We start from the raw sequence: 18,106 nt of genomic DNA, 5'->3' as shown, positions 1-18,106 counted from the left end.
CGATTGCAGAAAACCGCTTCTTGATATCTTTTACCGTTTTTGTTCTATGGAGATCAATATTGAAACTGGATGTAACAGTAAATGTCAACCACTTCCGGTTTTGGTGATGTTTTTGTTGGTTGTAATGAAATGTTCTCTTGAGATAATAAATCGATTGCAGAAAAATATTTGTCACTATTTATCTCTATTTTTGTTTTATGATGATAAAAGTTAAGGCCGGAAATGGGTAATATAAATCACTTCCGGTTTGAATACAGCTCCAACAGAAGGAATGCAATCTCTTCTTGAGACATTGAATCGATTGCAAAAATCATTTCCTGATATGTTCAACCGTATTTGCTCTACGGAAATCAGTATTGAAACCGAAAGTAATATTAAATTTTAACCACTTCCGGTTTTGGTAGTGTTCAAGATAATCATTGTACTTTGTTTTGAAACGCTGAATCGTTTGCAAGAAAAAAAAACTCCTCGCTTTCTACTACTGTTTTCGTTCTGTGGCGATAGATGTTGAAACCAAAACTGGATAGTTTGAATTTGAACCACTTCCGATTCAATAAAGTGTTAACAGAGCACATGGGATCTATTCTTGGGACCTGAATCGATTTCAGAAAAATCAACTTAATATCTCTTACTGCTTTTGGTTGGATAATGTTGACAGACGAACGGATTTACATAGACGTTCTTTTGCAAGTGTAAAAGTACACGGATTAATCTTTGATTATTGGTTTAAGTTTTCTTGAAATTGACTGTATTATGTGAATATTACAACTCCGAAGCAATAAATAATAATAATAATAATAATAATAATAATAATAATAATAATAATAATAATAATAATAATAATAATAAAGGAAAATGTGTAAGGGACCAAGGGATTACAATGTTTCTATGCATCTCTGATTATAAACTCTTGGAAGTTCTTAATACAATACAATCTTGAAACTACAATTATACATTATTTGAAATATTGTATGCATGAGTAAAGGGGACAAGAGACCAAATAATATCCTTTTAACGTTTTGGCATCTCACAACACTGTTATTGAACAACGCACATTTTTTACCGAAACTTTTATAAATTTTACTGAAATACCTTAGTTATACTTTTCGGTCCCAAGTTTGAACACGCTTAGGTTTGCAACTAAAATCAAGATTGTGTGTTTGCAATGTATTTGGAAGCTTATTTCTCCATTTTTTTCTTTCATGTACAATCTTACTCAACAAATTCTGGCCACCCATACCTCTTTAAAAACTCCTATAGTCTTAACCAAAAGGGGAAGAAATGAAACAACGTAAAATATATATTCATTTCAACTCAAGATATTAAATCACTGTACATATAGCTGTGCGGCTACGTTCTTTTAAGAGAAATGGGTGGTCAAGATTTTTTTCTTTTACAAGACATACACTCATGTCCAAAATTATTGCCGCATGTCCATAAATATGTTGTTGTAGGAATATAATTTGGTAACGAATTCTCCCGGTATTTCTTATAATGTTAGTATGTGTATAATCGGCAGACATGTATGTGGCAAATTTCATGTCAAAAGAGCAGTAAATAGCAATAAAACGAAAATAAAACTTTCTTTTTTATTTAGCAACATTTTGTTTTATTCATTCTAATTTTCGTATTTATAACTCTTTTCCTATGAAATTTACCACAAATATACATTTCCCGATTATACACATAGTATCAGTATTAAAAGTACCCTGGAAAATCATTATCAAATTATATTCTTGCAAGAAGACAGTTATAAATATGCGCCAAACATTTTGGACATGAGTGTACATGAAACCCTTTCAATAGTATTTTCAATTGAAAGTACAGTCTAAGCTGATGCTGAAAGAAAATCAGCCTCTTTTTCTGAACGATGTAATAAAATAATTCTTTAAGGAAAAGAATAGCAAATACTGCATTGAAGTGTATGTGGACAAAATATGCAACTTTAAGAGAATGTTTCTACCAAAGCTTGATGCAGTAAACAAGATGCTAAAAATAGAGGCCAAAACTAATTTAGAAACGTGTATTGTCGTGTTGTGGTGAAGAATCCTGTCACTCTAAAAGTTGAATTGGTTGCTATTTTGGTAACTGTGTTCCTGCTCCTTCTAGGATTTGCAATTTTATTTATGTTTTATTTATTATAACACTTTCAAACTATGCTATGTATAAGTATGAAAATTTTTATAGAACGGTTGTGCCAGTCCGTCCGTCAGTCTGTGGGTGGACAGGTATCAGAGCAAAAATGGTAAGAGATAGCAAAAATAAATTTTTGATATAGATTCAGTTTTCCAAAAATAGACTCTATCTCCCCTCTGAACTTTCCAGTCCAGCGGTGTCCAACCTTGTTTACGCGACACTCTCTTTCAAAAATCCTGTATTTATTACTTTATGACCCCTCCCAGACGAGGTTTTAATCGTAAGTGCTTGTTGTTTGGCCCCTCCTGCAACTTAAAATGTAGCATTGTATTCTCAAATCTTCAGTAGTAATAATAATAATAATAATAATAATAATAATAATAATAATAATAATAATTATTATTATTATTATTATTATTATTATTATTATTATTATTATTATTATTATTATTATTATTATTATTATTATTATTATTATTATTATTATTATTATTATTATTATTATGCTTGCAAGATCAAGATTAGAACTTGGTGTAGTTATTTGGAATAGTATAGGTATAACATTGGCAAACAAAATTGAGTCAGTACAAAAATGTTTTATTAGGTTACTCTGCCATAAAATGAATAGAGATTACTACTCACGTAGTTATGAATACTGGTGTCAATTTTGGGGATTGCAAGCACTGAGCGACAGGAGAAAACTTATTGAAAGAGATTTTATTAAGAAACTACTAGACAATAGCTATCATAGTGAATATTGCTTGCATAATATAGGTATAAGAGTACCAATGTATAATACAAGAAATAGATCAACATTAGTTCCTTTGAATCCGAAATCTGTAATTTTAAGAAGAAGATTGACCAATTCTGTTAATTTAGTTTAATTTATTTTTTATCAGTATAGAAGCATGAATGTTAGAGCTTGACAAATATTATTTTTAGTATTTATGACGACTATTTAGAGACTAAAAAAATATTTGGTGTTAATTTGATAAGGAATTATTAATCTGATATTATTTTACTTTATTTTATCATTATGTTTTATTGTTATATTATGTAGCTTACATTGTATGTAATATGTGTTTATCTTGTCTGATAAAGTGCTGTATTTCTGCCGTTAGGCTGTTCATGGCACAGAAATAAACATTATTATTATTATTATTATTATTATTATTATTATTATTATTATTATTATTATTATTATTATTATTATTATTATTATTATTATTATTATTATTATTATATTTGTCTGGTTGGAATCGACCGCTTAGATACGAAGTGACCTAAGTCCAAAATTGAAATTTTGCAGGAGGGAAATTTGAAGTTCAACTTCTCATGATGAATAACTCCTATTTCTGTTATGTTGGCACCTAAAACCATAACTATAGAGTTTATGATCTTATAAAACAGTGAATCTATTAAAAATGTATTCATGTATAGAGATGAGTGAAGGTATTTTTGAACTTAAGTCACTTGATAGCCAAGTGGCACACATGAGACGGAACCTACATTTTAAAATGGAATCCAAACCACTGTAATGTTTCAAATTTCAAGGCTGTCACACCGGAAATCGAATCCAGAATGTCGTGCACCAAAGACCCGCTCCAGTCCACAAGGGACGACTCATTAATTCACAAAAACATTTTCATATTCTTTGTGACAAGTAAGACCATCGTTTACTACGGAAAAAAGTAAAAAGGACCAAAAAGTAGACTGTCAAAGGTGTAACCGAAGAATAGTATGGTAAGAAGAATAACCGCACAGCTAAGAAGGCTCTCACCAGACTGAACCCCAGTATCTACTATTATGATTCTTGTGTACACTTTTGTCGTGTCATGTAGATATAAGTTATTCCATTTCCCAGTTGCGTCCGGAGACAACGTATCATATTTGAGAATTATTCGCTAAATTAATAAAATTATATTTTCTTCTGATTCGTGCGGCAGACATGGGTTCGTTTCCGGTGGGAATGAACATGTTTCGGATCTTATGTAACATTGTAAGTCCACCTTCATATACCTTCATTGATGAAAAGCAAAGAAAGGGGGGGAAATCTCTGCGATTTAATGCTGCCTAGATCTGAAGAAAAGACTGATGAATTAATATTAATGGACTGTGGCGTTGTGTGGATGTAGAAAAAATGCCGACTAGACTAAAGGAGACGATGATGATGAGAAATGAATGAAATAGTGGAATGGAGAAGATGTTTGGAAACGGGAGAAGCCCGAGAAAACTCACGCACTCGGTGTTTGTTCACCACAAAGCTCAATTGGCACGAGCTGGAATCGAGCCAAGGACCCCATGCACCAGAGATGAACGCTCTACCATTGATCTACCGCGGCCCTACGGACTTTTGCAGGAGAAAACAGAGATTGGAAGCCTTTGGAATGCGGTGCTATAGAAGATTAAAGATTACGTAGATGAGTACAGATATCAAATGAAAGAGCATTGGAGATGATAAGATAAAATCACTAAAATCAAACTGAAGATATGGGCGGAATGATGGCCTCCGTGTTAAATAGTTTGCTTGCCACACTACCTCTTGGGCCAATTTGACCTTATACGTACGGTCGATAACGATGTATACACGCACCTGTTGTTCGGATTGTGACGACTTGTGACTCAATCTTGTATGAACCAATGTAAAACTTTTGCTTGAAGATCAAGAGAGTGAGTGATAAATTTAATGTTTTTTTTTTTTTTAATGTTAATTGCTATTGTGTCATTTCCGTTGCTTTTTTGGATCCGAAAGCGTTGGATTTACTTAATATCATAAAAATCGTCGCTCATTCCCTCCTCTTTCCTGAAACAAGCTTTCCTAAAGAAGTCGGAAGTCAAGATGGCTAAACCATTTTCTCATATTTCATGGTAATCGGCATGTCTCCCGAAGTGAGTTCTAATTTCCTATATAACTTTTTCTTCAAATTCATAGGAAGTCAAGATATGGCTACTACGTAAATCTCCCCGCAAGCGAAGATGGTAGATTTATGCATTCCATGAAAATCAAGATGAAATTTACAAATATTCGGACATCCGTTTAAATGAACATTTTATCATAAATCTTATATAGTAACGCGAGAAAGGAATATATGATATACGAAAGAAAAATACGTTATTTTTTACACTGATATACATGAGTAAATGAAGCCTTTTCTATTTAAGCAACGATAAGCAACATTCACTATTCATATAAACTAGTTAAGTATTTTGATTAAGTACTTACAATTGTTCTAACCACAGTTCCAGGGGAGGCTTATCGAGATGAGTCCAAGGATAGCCTCCCCGCATTCGCTGCCGCCGCAGTTCTTCCCAGCGGTACGTCCTCAGAGGGATGGGAGGAGGAAGCTTTCCTGTGAACATTAAATAAAATATAAAATCAACTACAAGATATACTTTACGTTATGCTTTTAGCTGGTTATTTACAATCCCATAACCTAGTTCCATTTGTATAGAGGCTTTTCTCCGTTCATGCATAAGGATTCGAATCGCATGAGTTAACACAGGAAGACGAAGTGGGAACACCCTCCGCACACGCAAAGTAAACAGTGCATGAGGCTAACAATATACTTTATGCTGCATTTTTATTTATTACTGACTAGTGAGCAACGCACTGAACTTGGGCGTGGTAGGGATGTTCTACGATACGGAACAGTTGATGCTGATAGCAATATTGAAAACTAAGACTGGACTTGGTAGAACCACAACAACCAGTTAGAAGTTATTCCTATGATAGATATTCCATATGGACAACTTTTCCCTCTTATTCAGGTCATACCTTGAGTATCCATAGGATGCTTGTGCGAATATAATGGTATTATATAAGAGTTTTATTTAGTGCACCTGATACGAGTTTAATAGCATATTGTAAGAACATGTTCATATTTATCTCATTCCATGTTTTATACCTCAGTGGTTAGCATTCTTCCTTCACAGCTGAGAAGTTGAAATTGAAATTGTGACCAGACTCATTATTTCACATATTTTGAGTCTAACAATTTGAACACGTCTGTAATTCTTATGTACAGCAACTCTTCTTCTGTTGGTTTTTTTTTTTTTTTTTAATTACCGATACGATTTAACCACCATTATTCTATTAATCGAGTTTTCTGAAAGTAATTCAGAAAGGTGAAAAAATTTGCTTTTCTTACTACAGAATCCGATTAACAGTTGAGTGAGAAAGTTACTGTGAGGGTGAGGGTTTCTCTTTATTGGATACGTCACTGTCTTTTCATCTCTTAACTCTTTACTTCTTCTTTTTTACTCACGTTTATTAGGACTATTTGATCCACTTGTTGCTAGCAATTATCGTTGAAATGCTAGTTAGAATCACCTTATACATCTAGAAACATTAAAAGGAAATAATGAAGGAAGACTATTTAGCGAATACAGTGTCAGCTAGACAGTTTTGATATTTATTGTGTGTTAGGTATGAAGTATCTCTGAACGCTGTTTTTGTTTGGATGACGTCACTCCCACGGCATGGAGAACTTCCTATTTACAGACTCTCCGAAGGCTCCTCTCTGCTCTCACTCTTTATGGAAAGCCTAAACAGCGAGAACGCGATTGCAGAAGCGCGTCTTGCCAAAATTCGGCCAAGGACGAAGAGAATGCTAACAAAACATGGAAATTACTTCCACCTTCAACATGTATCCGCTATGTTTGATCACCATTAAGAACCGTCAAGTAACAGCTGAGTCGGTTATTAGCAACTAAATGACGTAAAGTTCCGCTTAGTATTGTTACTTCCTCAAAGCACGCTTATTCATTTCAGTGATCCCATTCATAAAACTGGGAAAAACGATTAACTTACTAGATTCGTTAAATATGCTGAATTGTTGCTTACATAACATTTCTATTAATTTTGAAAGAATCATTAAGCTAAATTGATTTTCAGTCACCACAGTCAAAATAAATGCTACACTGTAAAATCACAACAGATCGTTGACAGACTATTATTATTATTATTATTATTATTATTATTATTATTATTATTATTATTTTAGCAAGACCTAAAATTGGAATATGCATGTCCAGCGTGAAGCTCTCCAGCTGAAGTTCATTCTCAAAAACTACAGCGAGTATAAAAGAGGTTTATCAAATGCTAAACATATGTTTTAAAACCAAATATGATTTCATCGCTTATAATTATGTGCAAGTAACAGTGTCACAGTTTTACCACGTGGGAAAGTATGGTTCAGTTTTTGGTAGACCAAACTCCATAATAAACTAAATTTTACTTAGCCTAGGCTCAAATATAGCATTTTACCTCAAATAAAATTTTACCTCAAGTATACTTTAAAGTGAAATGAATATCTGAAAATAGAAACTTATTTAAGTCTTTAGATTTATAAAGCAGAAAATCATTTAGATTCATTATACTACCATTGTATTCCGTGGACAGATTAGTATTTTGATCCTGTGCATTATACTAGCCCGCTGATATCAACTGCACTGCGGGTGGTATATCGAATAAGGATGACATCCATTACTCCAATCGGAATACATGGAGAATCAGTTTCTGATTATCCATATCTTGGGATCAACTGGATGGACAACTTCCGAACTTGATTCCAAACTTATGACCCTCTACATTAATGGTTTCAAACCTTGTTTACCTCGCTCCCCCTTCGTTAAACCGTTTATTCTTTACATCCCACCTCCTCAGTCAATTAGTATGTGCTTTTCGTCTAACTTCTGCAATTTCAGATGCAGCATTGAATTCTCAAATCTTCGTTATTATTATTATTATTATTATTATTATTATTATTATTATTATTATTATTATTATTATTAATAATAATAATAATAATAATAATAATAATAATAATAATAATGTTCTTTCAATTTATATTAATCTCCAGCCGAATTCTCTTCTTAATGAAACCACAGTTCTTTTTTGGTTACAAAGTAATCAAAATATTTCTGTACTGATTGTCAGAACAAACATACAGCTCATGGTGCCCAGCGTTATGTCTCTAAGTAATCTCCATCAGCATCCAGCACCCTTTACCAACAACGTTCTTTCAGCTGTGTAATGCGTTCTTTCAGCTGTGTAACCTAGCCAGTGGCGGCCGGTAGAATATGGTTTCGGGTGTTGCAGTACGAACGATCGGAGACGGAAGATATAAACTGGACTCATTGACTAATGAGCAGAACTTTAGATATAAATGCTATGCGACATGTGAAATAAAATAAAATTATGTTTTAAATTTAAAAAAATAATGCAGAACATTTTATATGATTAGTCACTTCACTTAATTAGTAAGTTCATGCTTCTCTCCTTGATTGGAGAAAATCTGTCTATTACATGCTGGTTGAACTATGGTACTCTTATTATCACGTCTTTTTAGAAGGAAAGCATAACCAATGATGATAACCTTTCATGGGACATTCGTTTGTTTTGTATAAATCTTAATTGCAAGTTTTTCCTCAGTGGAGAGCTTGCCAAATTGCTTTTTTTTTCGGTAAGTTATTTACAGAAGTCATGGCATAGAATTCATTCAGAATTTGTAGGTTAATTACAAAATTAGAGCATGCACAATACAAGTAAATCTAATAACTAAAAAAACACCAGCAGATTCAAAAAGAAAAAAGAAAAAGAAACAGCTGATACAAAAGAGGTATATGAATCGCAAATGTCACATATACACCAACACCAACACACACACACACACATATGCATAAAAGAAAAAGTACTTCCAAATCATCCGTCTTGGTCGTAAACAATGCACGATGAACATAATATACTTTCACATGAGGCGAAACAATGCTTATCAATGTCATACTTTCTGGAAAGCAAAGTTTGAAACCCGCCAGATGTAGGATCAGCATATAACAGAAGCCAAAAGTCTAAGAACGTCAAAACAAACAGCATTGTCAGTTTTACATCCAGAAATGTTTGCTGTGAGGGGTCCAATACATCTATGTAATAACGTTGCACCCGAAAAGACGATAAGTAATTCTTAATTACTCACATATATTTTTAGAAAAATGATAGAACGATTATTTTTATAAGAAAAGAAAGAGTGCATGATGAGGCATAAAATAAAATATTTAACCTACATCAATCATTTCTCTATTAAACAAGTATAGTTCGTTAAGAAAGTCCACAAGGGTTAGTCGAGTTTCGAAATATTTGGAAGGTCCAGACCCGGTGGAGCCCCCTCGTTGCTACGCTCAATATGGTGTTTCCCATCATACAGTTTTATGTGGAAAGTTATCAAATAAAATACATTTATTTTTATAAAAGAAATGTATATACAGTATGGCGCTAAATTCGTTGTACAAAAGCAGAGGAATGATTCCTGAAAGTAAAATAAACAAAAAAGTTTCAATTAACATAGAGCGAAACCCGCGTCGATTACGTGTTATAGGCTGCCGAAAGCGTAAGAAAACAAACTATAGAGTTAAATATTTCACTAACTACTGAGCGTAAACGTGATGCGGCAAGATATCGTCAAAGGATCCTAACCTGCTCTATCCAAATTTGCAGTTTTTAAATTTGTACAGTGGTGGCACAAGGGATTCCCCAAAGGACGTTAGGGATTCCCGGACATTTTATGACGTAAATTGAGTGGACAAAAGCATGTAAAGGACGTCTCACTGCCTGGAAATAATACTACGTGGCAGATCAGCGCTCATACATGCAATTTAAAAGATGGAAGATGAGGTAATAACACTGTGCGTGTTGCATACCTCCTCAAAAAAGTACTAGTAAAAACGTTGTACAATCCGCGGCAAAAAACCTGCAACATGAGCATATAAGTTTATTGTGAAATGACAAAGTCTTTTGCTCCAAAATAAGTGTGCACGGCAGGAGACCGAGGTTTATCCTGGCGTGATTTGTTCCACTTAGACGTTATGTTCATTCCCTGTGCTGTTAGGCGTAGTTTCACAATAAACTTACATCCTCATGTTGCAGGTTTTTTGCCGCGGATTGTACAAGAATTTACTGGAAACGTCATGTCGCTACAATGTAAAAATGCGTACAATACAAACCGATAGGTAACAGAAAATAAAGAAATTCCGATTGCTGATCTGGAATATTAATGACATTACATCGCTTTTAATGACAATCTCTTACTAATGCTACTGTCGTTTAGATTATTTATGTTTCGTAATGTACATACTCGTTTGCCATTCTCTCCAGTATCTTTTTCAGCCCCTTCGTGGCTAAGCGGTTAGCGTATGCGACTTTTGCATGGGAGACCCGGGTTCGATTCCCGGCGGGAGCTCATATGGTTAGGATTCCACGTTAATCAGTTTGTCCAGTGGCTACGCGAACGGCATGCTAATACACCTCACTTCATGTCCCGTGTTCTCTTCACAGGTGAAGCTACGTTTTCCCGTAATAGAGTGTTCAATACTCACAATCAACATTTATGATCTGAGGCAAGCCCATACGGAATGTCAACTCTTGCCCATCAAAAACGGTGTTCTGTGAAGTTGTGGGAGGAATCGTTGGTAATTATCTCATCGGACCATACCTACTACCACAAGGCTTGACCGGGTGGGAGTATCGCATATTTTTGGAAGAGGTTCTGCTTGAACTATTAGAGATTGTGCTACTGCCTGTTTGTCGAAACATGTGGTTTATGCACGACGATGCTAAAGCATATTTCGCTGCGGAGGTGCGAAATTTTCTCAACGCATTCTTTTCGAATAAATGGATCGGTGGAGGACCAGTGTCTTGGCCACCTCGCTCACCAGACCTTAACCCCTTAGATTTCTTTTTCTGAGGCCATATGAAACAACTAGTCTATGCGACACCTGTACCATCAGAGGAGGATTTGGTTGCTCGAATTTTTGGTGCTGCCTGGAGCATTAGGGAAACGCCAGGAGTGTATCAACGCGTCCACCGGTTACTTCGCCGCTGCTGTAACCTTTGCATTGAAGTGTCGGGTCGAAACTTTGAACACCTATTGTAATGACAGTTCTGACAACCATCCTCTTTTAATTTCAACAAAGAGTCTTCTCTGTAGCTTGCTCCCTACAGCTCTCTTCGGTATGTAGTCCCGTTATACGATTTGGGACCAGAAACATCAGCCTCTGTTACTATATCCTGACCAGCGAACGAGTGCGGGCGGCCGATTTTGGAACTAAAATACAAACAACAGTGTTTCTAACCGGATTACTTGTACTTAATCTATTACAGTTGTTTTTTGCCCTGTTCATAATAAACCACTTCACGCATATGTTCAAGTTAAGACAAACACAATTTCAAAAGTTATGTAAGTTATTTTCAGAACATTTTAAGGGACTGCAAAAAAAAAGAAAAAAAAAGAAAAACAGAAAAAGAAAAAAGTATATACACCGTCCATATTAATTTTGCAATAACTTGCGAATAAACTAACCTCAGTGTTGTACAAAGGAACACTGAGAACTTCGTAGCATCAGAGTGTAAGGAATTCCTACTTAATCTGTTAACAAAACCTCGAAGTTCATCTTTGTGAATCAAAGTTATACTTTGGCAACTGCGCTTTCATTGTTCAAAGCAAGTTTTATTGTGTAGTTTTGAGATAAGGTGTCTTCGAAATTGCTACCAATTTGGACCATGTGATCGATCGATTGACAGTACCTTCAGTAACAAATTTGCATTGAGATCATTTTCAGATGTCCTGCAAAAGACTGGTGACAGAGAAACTGATAATCTAACCGCCTCCGAAGGAGATTTGGATCCACCCCTAATTAAGATGGTAGATAAAGATAACTTTCTCTGATATCTAACCTGTCATTATTTAGAATGGTTTGGTAATTTAAAAATCCAGTAGAAAAAATATTTCTACCATATTTTGAAAAATTTATTTTAAAGAAATAAACCCTATATTACATTGGAGGCGGTAGGGGAGCGATTAAAATTTAAAGTGGGGAGCCTGACAATTGATTTCTTATAGCTCCAATGAAATTCAGAAAAATGAATTTCATATTAAAAAAGAAATACAAAATACATTTTCATGGTAACTCTTACATTCATTATGTTATAAAGTTAATGGTACTTTTGAAATTGATTAGAGTGAATAGATATATATTTAAGTAACAAAACCACTTGCGTAAGTTTTTCAAAATATCAAGTTAGAAGAACGAAGTTTGTCTTCTACTGCCATCTCATTACTCAAAGATACCGGCGATGAAACAATTGGACGGAAATCATGCGGCCGCTTCTTACATCAAATCATGAAGAAGAAAGAGTGCCAATGTTAATTACGTAAGTTCAGTTTTTTTTTTTTTTTTTTTAAAGGATCCCAACCTCTTGGTACTATACGTAGCACATTTTAGTACTTACACTTGAAATAAAAATGCAGCTGTTTAAAGACGATTGATTGTCTTTGTCTTTGAATTTCATATGTGCACACAGGATTTGTTAAACAAGACCGTACATCTGATATGTTTGAACTATATGCAACTTATGCTCACTGGTTAAACTCAGTCTTCTGAAGTCAATCGACAAATGATTATGTATTACAGACACAAAGACAACACTAGGCTCCCAAGTTTCAAAATTATATTGTATATGAAAACATATAGTAGAATTAATTCTTTGTCACAAGAGACCTAGGGTCTGAAAGAAATTCAGAGGGAGTTCAAAGGGAATACTCATAAATAAAAGTTGTGAATTTATTGTGTATTGAACCAATGATATTTATGCTTACATTACCCATGCGCTGATGTTTTATCGATACTTTAATTTCACATTTACCAAAAGGCTGGATTACGATAATAATCCTAAAAAAAAAAATGCATTGTAATCAGGTTTTACAAGGCAATCCCGAAAGACAAGCTATCCAATCCCGTAGCCCTTTAAAAATTAAGGAAAATTTCTTCTTCACTTCCTTTTCCCCCAAAGGGTTCACATTCATTGAAAAAATGAAATGAAATTTCTTTAGTTTAACGTCCCATGATTATGCTCTTTATGCTAGAGGAGACAGATAATTAATGAAAGTGAAAGATTGTAAAATTAATTGTTGGGCTTTCACAGAACCACGTACAACAAAGACACATGCGCTAGCCAATAGACCAACGAAGAGAACTTCCATACAACTCAAGAAAATAATTTAGTTGTCAATCGATAGACCTACATTAAAACAAATACAAGCATCGCGAGCCTTAACTTGATTTAAACTTACAGTTACAAGATATTGCGCAAATATCTAAGCTACCAACCCATAATTAATCTTTTAGTCATTAACATCTTATTACTGAGTTTTACAGGTTTCTACTGTTTTATAATGAAATCAAATAACACGTAATCATTTTTTAAAATATAATCTGCTTAATACACGGTAGAAATTCACTTGTGTGCTATCTTGTTCTTAAATTGTTAATTTCCATGCATATGCCATTATCCACAATACATCTGCATTACTGCACGAATAACGTTACTGCATTCAATAACAACTACATAATTTATGGAGTTTTTTATTAAGCGAAACAGATTAGGCTACTTATAACATGTAAACTGCAACTTTTGAAAATCGTTGGATACACTGCAGAGTGACGCTCTCCGTTCCCCTGTCCCACCGCGCTTACCTAGAAACTGATGTAAACACAACACTAGCGCCCTCCACGAAAAGCCGCACTAATATCCTGGTCAGGTATAACACAACCAGCGAACGAGTGCGGGCGGCCGATTTTGGAACTAAAATGCAAGCAGCAGTGTTTCTAACCGGACTACTTGTAATCAATCTATCACAGTTCTGTAATCAATCTATCACAGTTCTGTAATCTATCTATCACAATTCTTTCTGTCTTGTTCGTAATAAAGCACTTCACGCATATGCTCAAGTCACGGGTGGAGCGATCGGGGTCTTGAGTAAGAAAATTCTTTTGCATTGACATCATATTCGGATGTACTTCAAAAGTTTGGTGAGAGAGAGAACTGATAATCTTTCACCGCCACACTCCTAACCGTCTCCCCAGGGGTCCTGCGTCCACCCCTGATTGTGATGGTACATAAAGATAATTTTGTCTAATCTCTGTCATTATTTAGCATGGTTTAGTAATTTAAAAAAAGATATTTCTGCCACATTTTGAAAACTTTCAAATAAAGTTTTCAAAATGTGGCAGAAATATAGTTTTTTTTAAATAAAAAAATACTAAACCATGCTAAATAATGACAGGGATTAGACAAAGTTATTTTTATGTACCATCTAAATCAGGGGTGGACCCAGGACCTCTGGGGAGACGGTTAGAAGTGTTGCATTGACGGCGGAGGGGAAGCGATTAAAATGGGGTGCCTGATAATTGAAGGTTCCTTATAACTCCAGTAAAATTCAGACAAAATCTCTGAATTAAGTAAAAAAGTAAACATACAAAATACATTTTCAGAGTAACTCTTACAGCCATTACGTTATTCTAAGATTAATGTTACTTCTGAAATTGATTAGAGCGAATATGTATTTGAATAACAAAACCACTTTCATAAGTTTTTCAAAGTGTCAAGTTTGAAAAGAACGAGGTTTATCTTCCATTGTTATCTCATTGCTCAAAAATACCGGTGATGAAGTAATTGGCTGGAAATCAATCGGCCGTTTCTTACATCAATTTATAAAGAAAATGAGTGCCAATGTTAGATATGTCAGTTCAGTATTTTAAAAAAAGCCACCCAACCTCTTGCAACTATGCGTAGCGCATTTTAATACTTACACTTGAAATAAAAATACAACTGAATAAAGATGATTGACTTTGCCTTTGAATTTCATATGTGAATAACAATATAGGACTTTTCAGATAGAGGACAGGGAGGAGCAGATTTTATTAAACAAGACCGTACATCTGATATGTTTGAACTATAGGCAACTTGTGTTTACGGGCTAAACTCAGTCCTCTGAAGTCAATCGACAAATACCTTTAAGATGTTCAACAGAATAACGTATCAGCATTATTATATACTACAGACACAAATATAACACTAGGCTCCCAAGTTTCAAAATGATATTGTGTGTGAAAACAGTTAGTAGATTTAATTCTTTGTGACCTGATAGCTAAAACCTGAGAGAAATACAGAGTTAGTCCAGAGGTAATTTCTTTCCTCATAAATAAAATTTATTGTGTGCTGAAGCAATGATACTTACTCTTACACTACCCATATGCTGATGTTTTATCAATACTTTTATTCGAACTCTACCAAAGGGCTGGATTTCTATAATGATCCTAAAAGAAGGGTGCACTGAACCAAATTGTGCAAATCAATCACTAAAGGCAAGCTATCCAATTCAATAAATCTTTAAAAAATAAAGGAAAAATTTCTTCACCTCCTTTTCCCTCTAAGGGTTCACATTTCTCGAACAAAAAATGAAATTTCTTTATTTTAACGTCCCATGATTATGTTGTTTATGCTAGAAGAGACAGTTGATTAATGAAAGGGAAGGATTGTAAAATTAAATTCTGTTCTCTCAGTGGTAATCAAACCCAGAACCACATATAATAAAAGCACATGCGCTGGCCAATAGACCAGCGGAAAGGACTTTCACAGTTCTCGAGAGGAAACGTTTCGAGATTCCTCCCTGGCTAAAACTCGAAAAAATAATTTACTTGTCAATCGATAAACATACACTTAAACAGCAGGATCATGAGCCTTAACCTTAACTTGATTTAAACTTACAGTTACAAGATATTGTGCAAAACTCTAAGCTATCAACCCAAAATTAATCTTTTAGTCACTGACATTGTCATTCCTGCGTTTTACAGGCTGCTACTGTTTTATAGTGAAATCGCATAAAACGTAATCAATTTTTATACAATCTGCTTAATACACGGTAGAAGCTCACTGAATTTTCAACTGTGCTAAGTTGTTCTTAAATTGGTAATTTCCATTCATAAATTACTATTCACAATACATCTGCATTACTTCAGGAATGGTTCACTACAATACATACATAAGTTACGACGTTTTTTATTAAGCGTAAAGAGATTATACTATGCATAACATCTAAACTGCAACTTTAAAAAACCGTTGGATACACTGCAAAGTGAAACTCTCCGCTCCCCTGTCCCACCGCGCTTGCCAAGAAACTGATGTAAACACAACAGCAGCGCCATCCTCCCAAAACCGCACAGCTATCCTGGTCAGGTTATAATACAAATATCGCAAGTATAACAACTGTTTTGTTTCACGTCCCCGTCCCTCAGTTTAGAACATTGATTGAAAAAAAAAAGAACGTATGGTAGTCGCTTTTATGTGATATACTGATCAAAATGAATGTGCTTAAACAGTTATGTGTATTACTACTACTACTACTACTACTATTATTATTATTATTATTATTATTATTATTATTATTATTATTATTATTATTATTATTATTATTATTATTATTATTCCGCGTTCTTTCGTTATCTTTTAATAGTAGTTCTTGTTCAATTTCTGTAGTAGTAAAATTGGAAGCGTTCTCAAAAGCGTTGCGATATCATTAATATGAGTAGATCAGCAATCGGAATTTCTTTATTTTCTGTTACCTATCTGTTACATCTGTTCTACGTATTTTTACATTGTACTGACGTGACGTTTCCAGTGAATTTTTGTAGAAAATTTTTACTAGTAATTTTTAGGAGGTATGCAACCAGCACAGTGTTATTACCTCATCCGCCATCTTTAAATCTGCGTGTGTGTGTACTGGCCTGCCACGTAGTATTATTTCCAGGCAGTGAGACGTCCTTTACATGCTTTTGTTTACTGAATTTACGTCATAAAACGTCCTTTGGGGAATCCCTTGCGCCGCCATAGCACAAATCTGAAAACTGCAAATTTGGATAAAGCAGATTAGGGTACTTTGACGATATCACGCTGCATCACGTCTACGCTCAGTATTAGTGAAATATTTAACTCTATAGTTTGTTTTCCCACGCTTTCGGCAGCCTATAACATGTAAACGATGCGGGTTTTCGCCCTATGTTTATTGGAACTTTTTGTTTGTTTTATTCTCAGGAATCACTCCTCTACTTTTGTATATACAACGAATTTAACGCCACACTGTATATTCTAAAATGCTACCCACAGAGGAATTCTACATTGACATTAATATTTGGATCACAAATTATTGTACAAAAAGCCTTCGTTATCAATATAAGCTAAGAATTAACTTGTAAAGAAGTAACTTGTAAATTTACTTTAATTTTTCTACTCTACTACATATTTTCTTTCTTATTTTGTAATTCTGCAATCACTTTTTTATTATGACATTGGTTTGCTTTAGTACAGCTCCGTAATTTAAAAATATGCTTGCATAAAAATAAATTCCATTTGTTAATTGATAGTGAAATAAAATTCAGAAATCTTATTTAGCGCGAAAAACCTTCCCGTTCACTGGAAGCCGTGCTGCGTTGCAGAAGCAGTGCAACGACCAGAGCCTTTAACTTCTGAGATAGGGGAAAAGAAACTTAACATTCGTTCCAATTGCCGTGTTATAGAAATCTGGTCGTTATATGCTCGTTGCAACGCAATGTAAATTAGAGACTCTCGTGACAGATTGTTTTTCCCTATTTAAAACGGATTAATGGATTTTACAGTTATAGAAGTAAAAAATGTGTATATATAGGAGCATTAGAAAGTTTTTTTCTGTTCTTTATACTACTGCTAATAATACTTTGGTTGTTGCGCAACGCTGCAACACTACCATTAGCCGCCATTGGCCCTAGCTATAAGATTCGGGAATATTGGACACAAGGAAGCCCATGAGTGCATGCGGCAGATCTTGTCTGCCTCATTGTCGAAGCATTTCCCATCTAACTAGGGAAGTACTTGAACCTGAACTCACAAAGTGGGGGTAATGTATATATTTCCTGAAAGCTTGGGTCAAGATAAGATCAAAACCGGTTAGTAAAATTGGGGAGGTCTGATGCATTCCACCTGGGGGCAGCACTTTTCTCATTTTTATTAAAATCTTTTAACCGTGTATTAAAGTCCGTTGCAACCCATTAGTATTAAAGTCCGTTCCGAAAAATCTGAAACGGTGAGACAGATATGAAAACAGAA

At 34.5% G+C, this 18,106-nt stretch overlaps 1 protein-coding gene across 3 annotated transcripts in view; it reads right to left on the bottom strand.

The window, feature by feature from the left end:
* The window catches only part of LOC145690467 (uncharacterized), a 160,872-nt gene that overhangs the window by 41,763 nt on the left and 101,003 nt on the right, over window positions 1-18,106 (bottom strand). For all 3 annotated transcript variants that reach the window (XM_081765378.1, XM_081765379.1, XM_081765377.1), the window contains exon 2: window positions 5,360-5,486. In XM_081765378.1, the coding sequence (XP_081621504.1) occupies window positions 5,360-5,486 (127 nt within the window). The remainder of the gene's footprint in view (window positions 1-5,359; window positions 5,487-18,106) is intronic.

This window comes from Thermobia domestica, chromosome 7, assembly GCF_964235325.1.
Source record: "Thermobia domestica chromosome 7, izTheDome1.hap1.1, whole genome shotgun sequence".
Taxonomy (NCBI): Eukaryota; Metazoa; Arthropoda; class Insecta; order Zygentoma; family Lepismatidae; genus Thermobia; species Thermobia domestica.
This window is presented reverse-complemented; position numbering and strand designations above follow the sequence as displayed.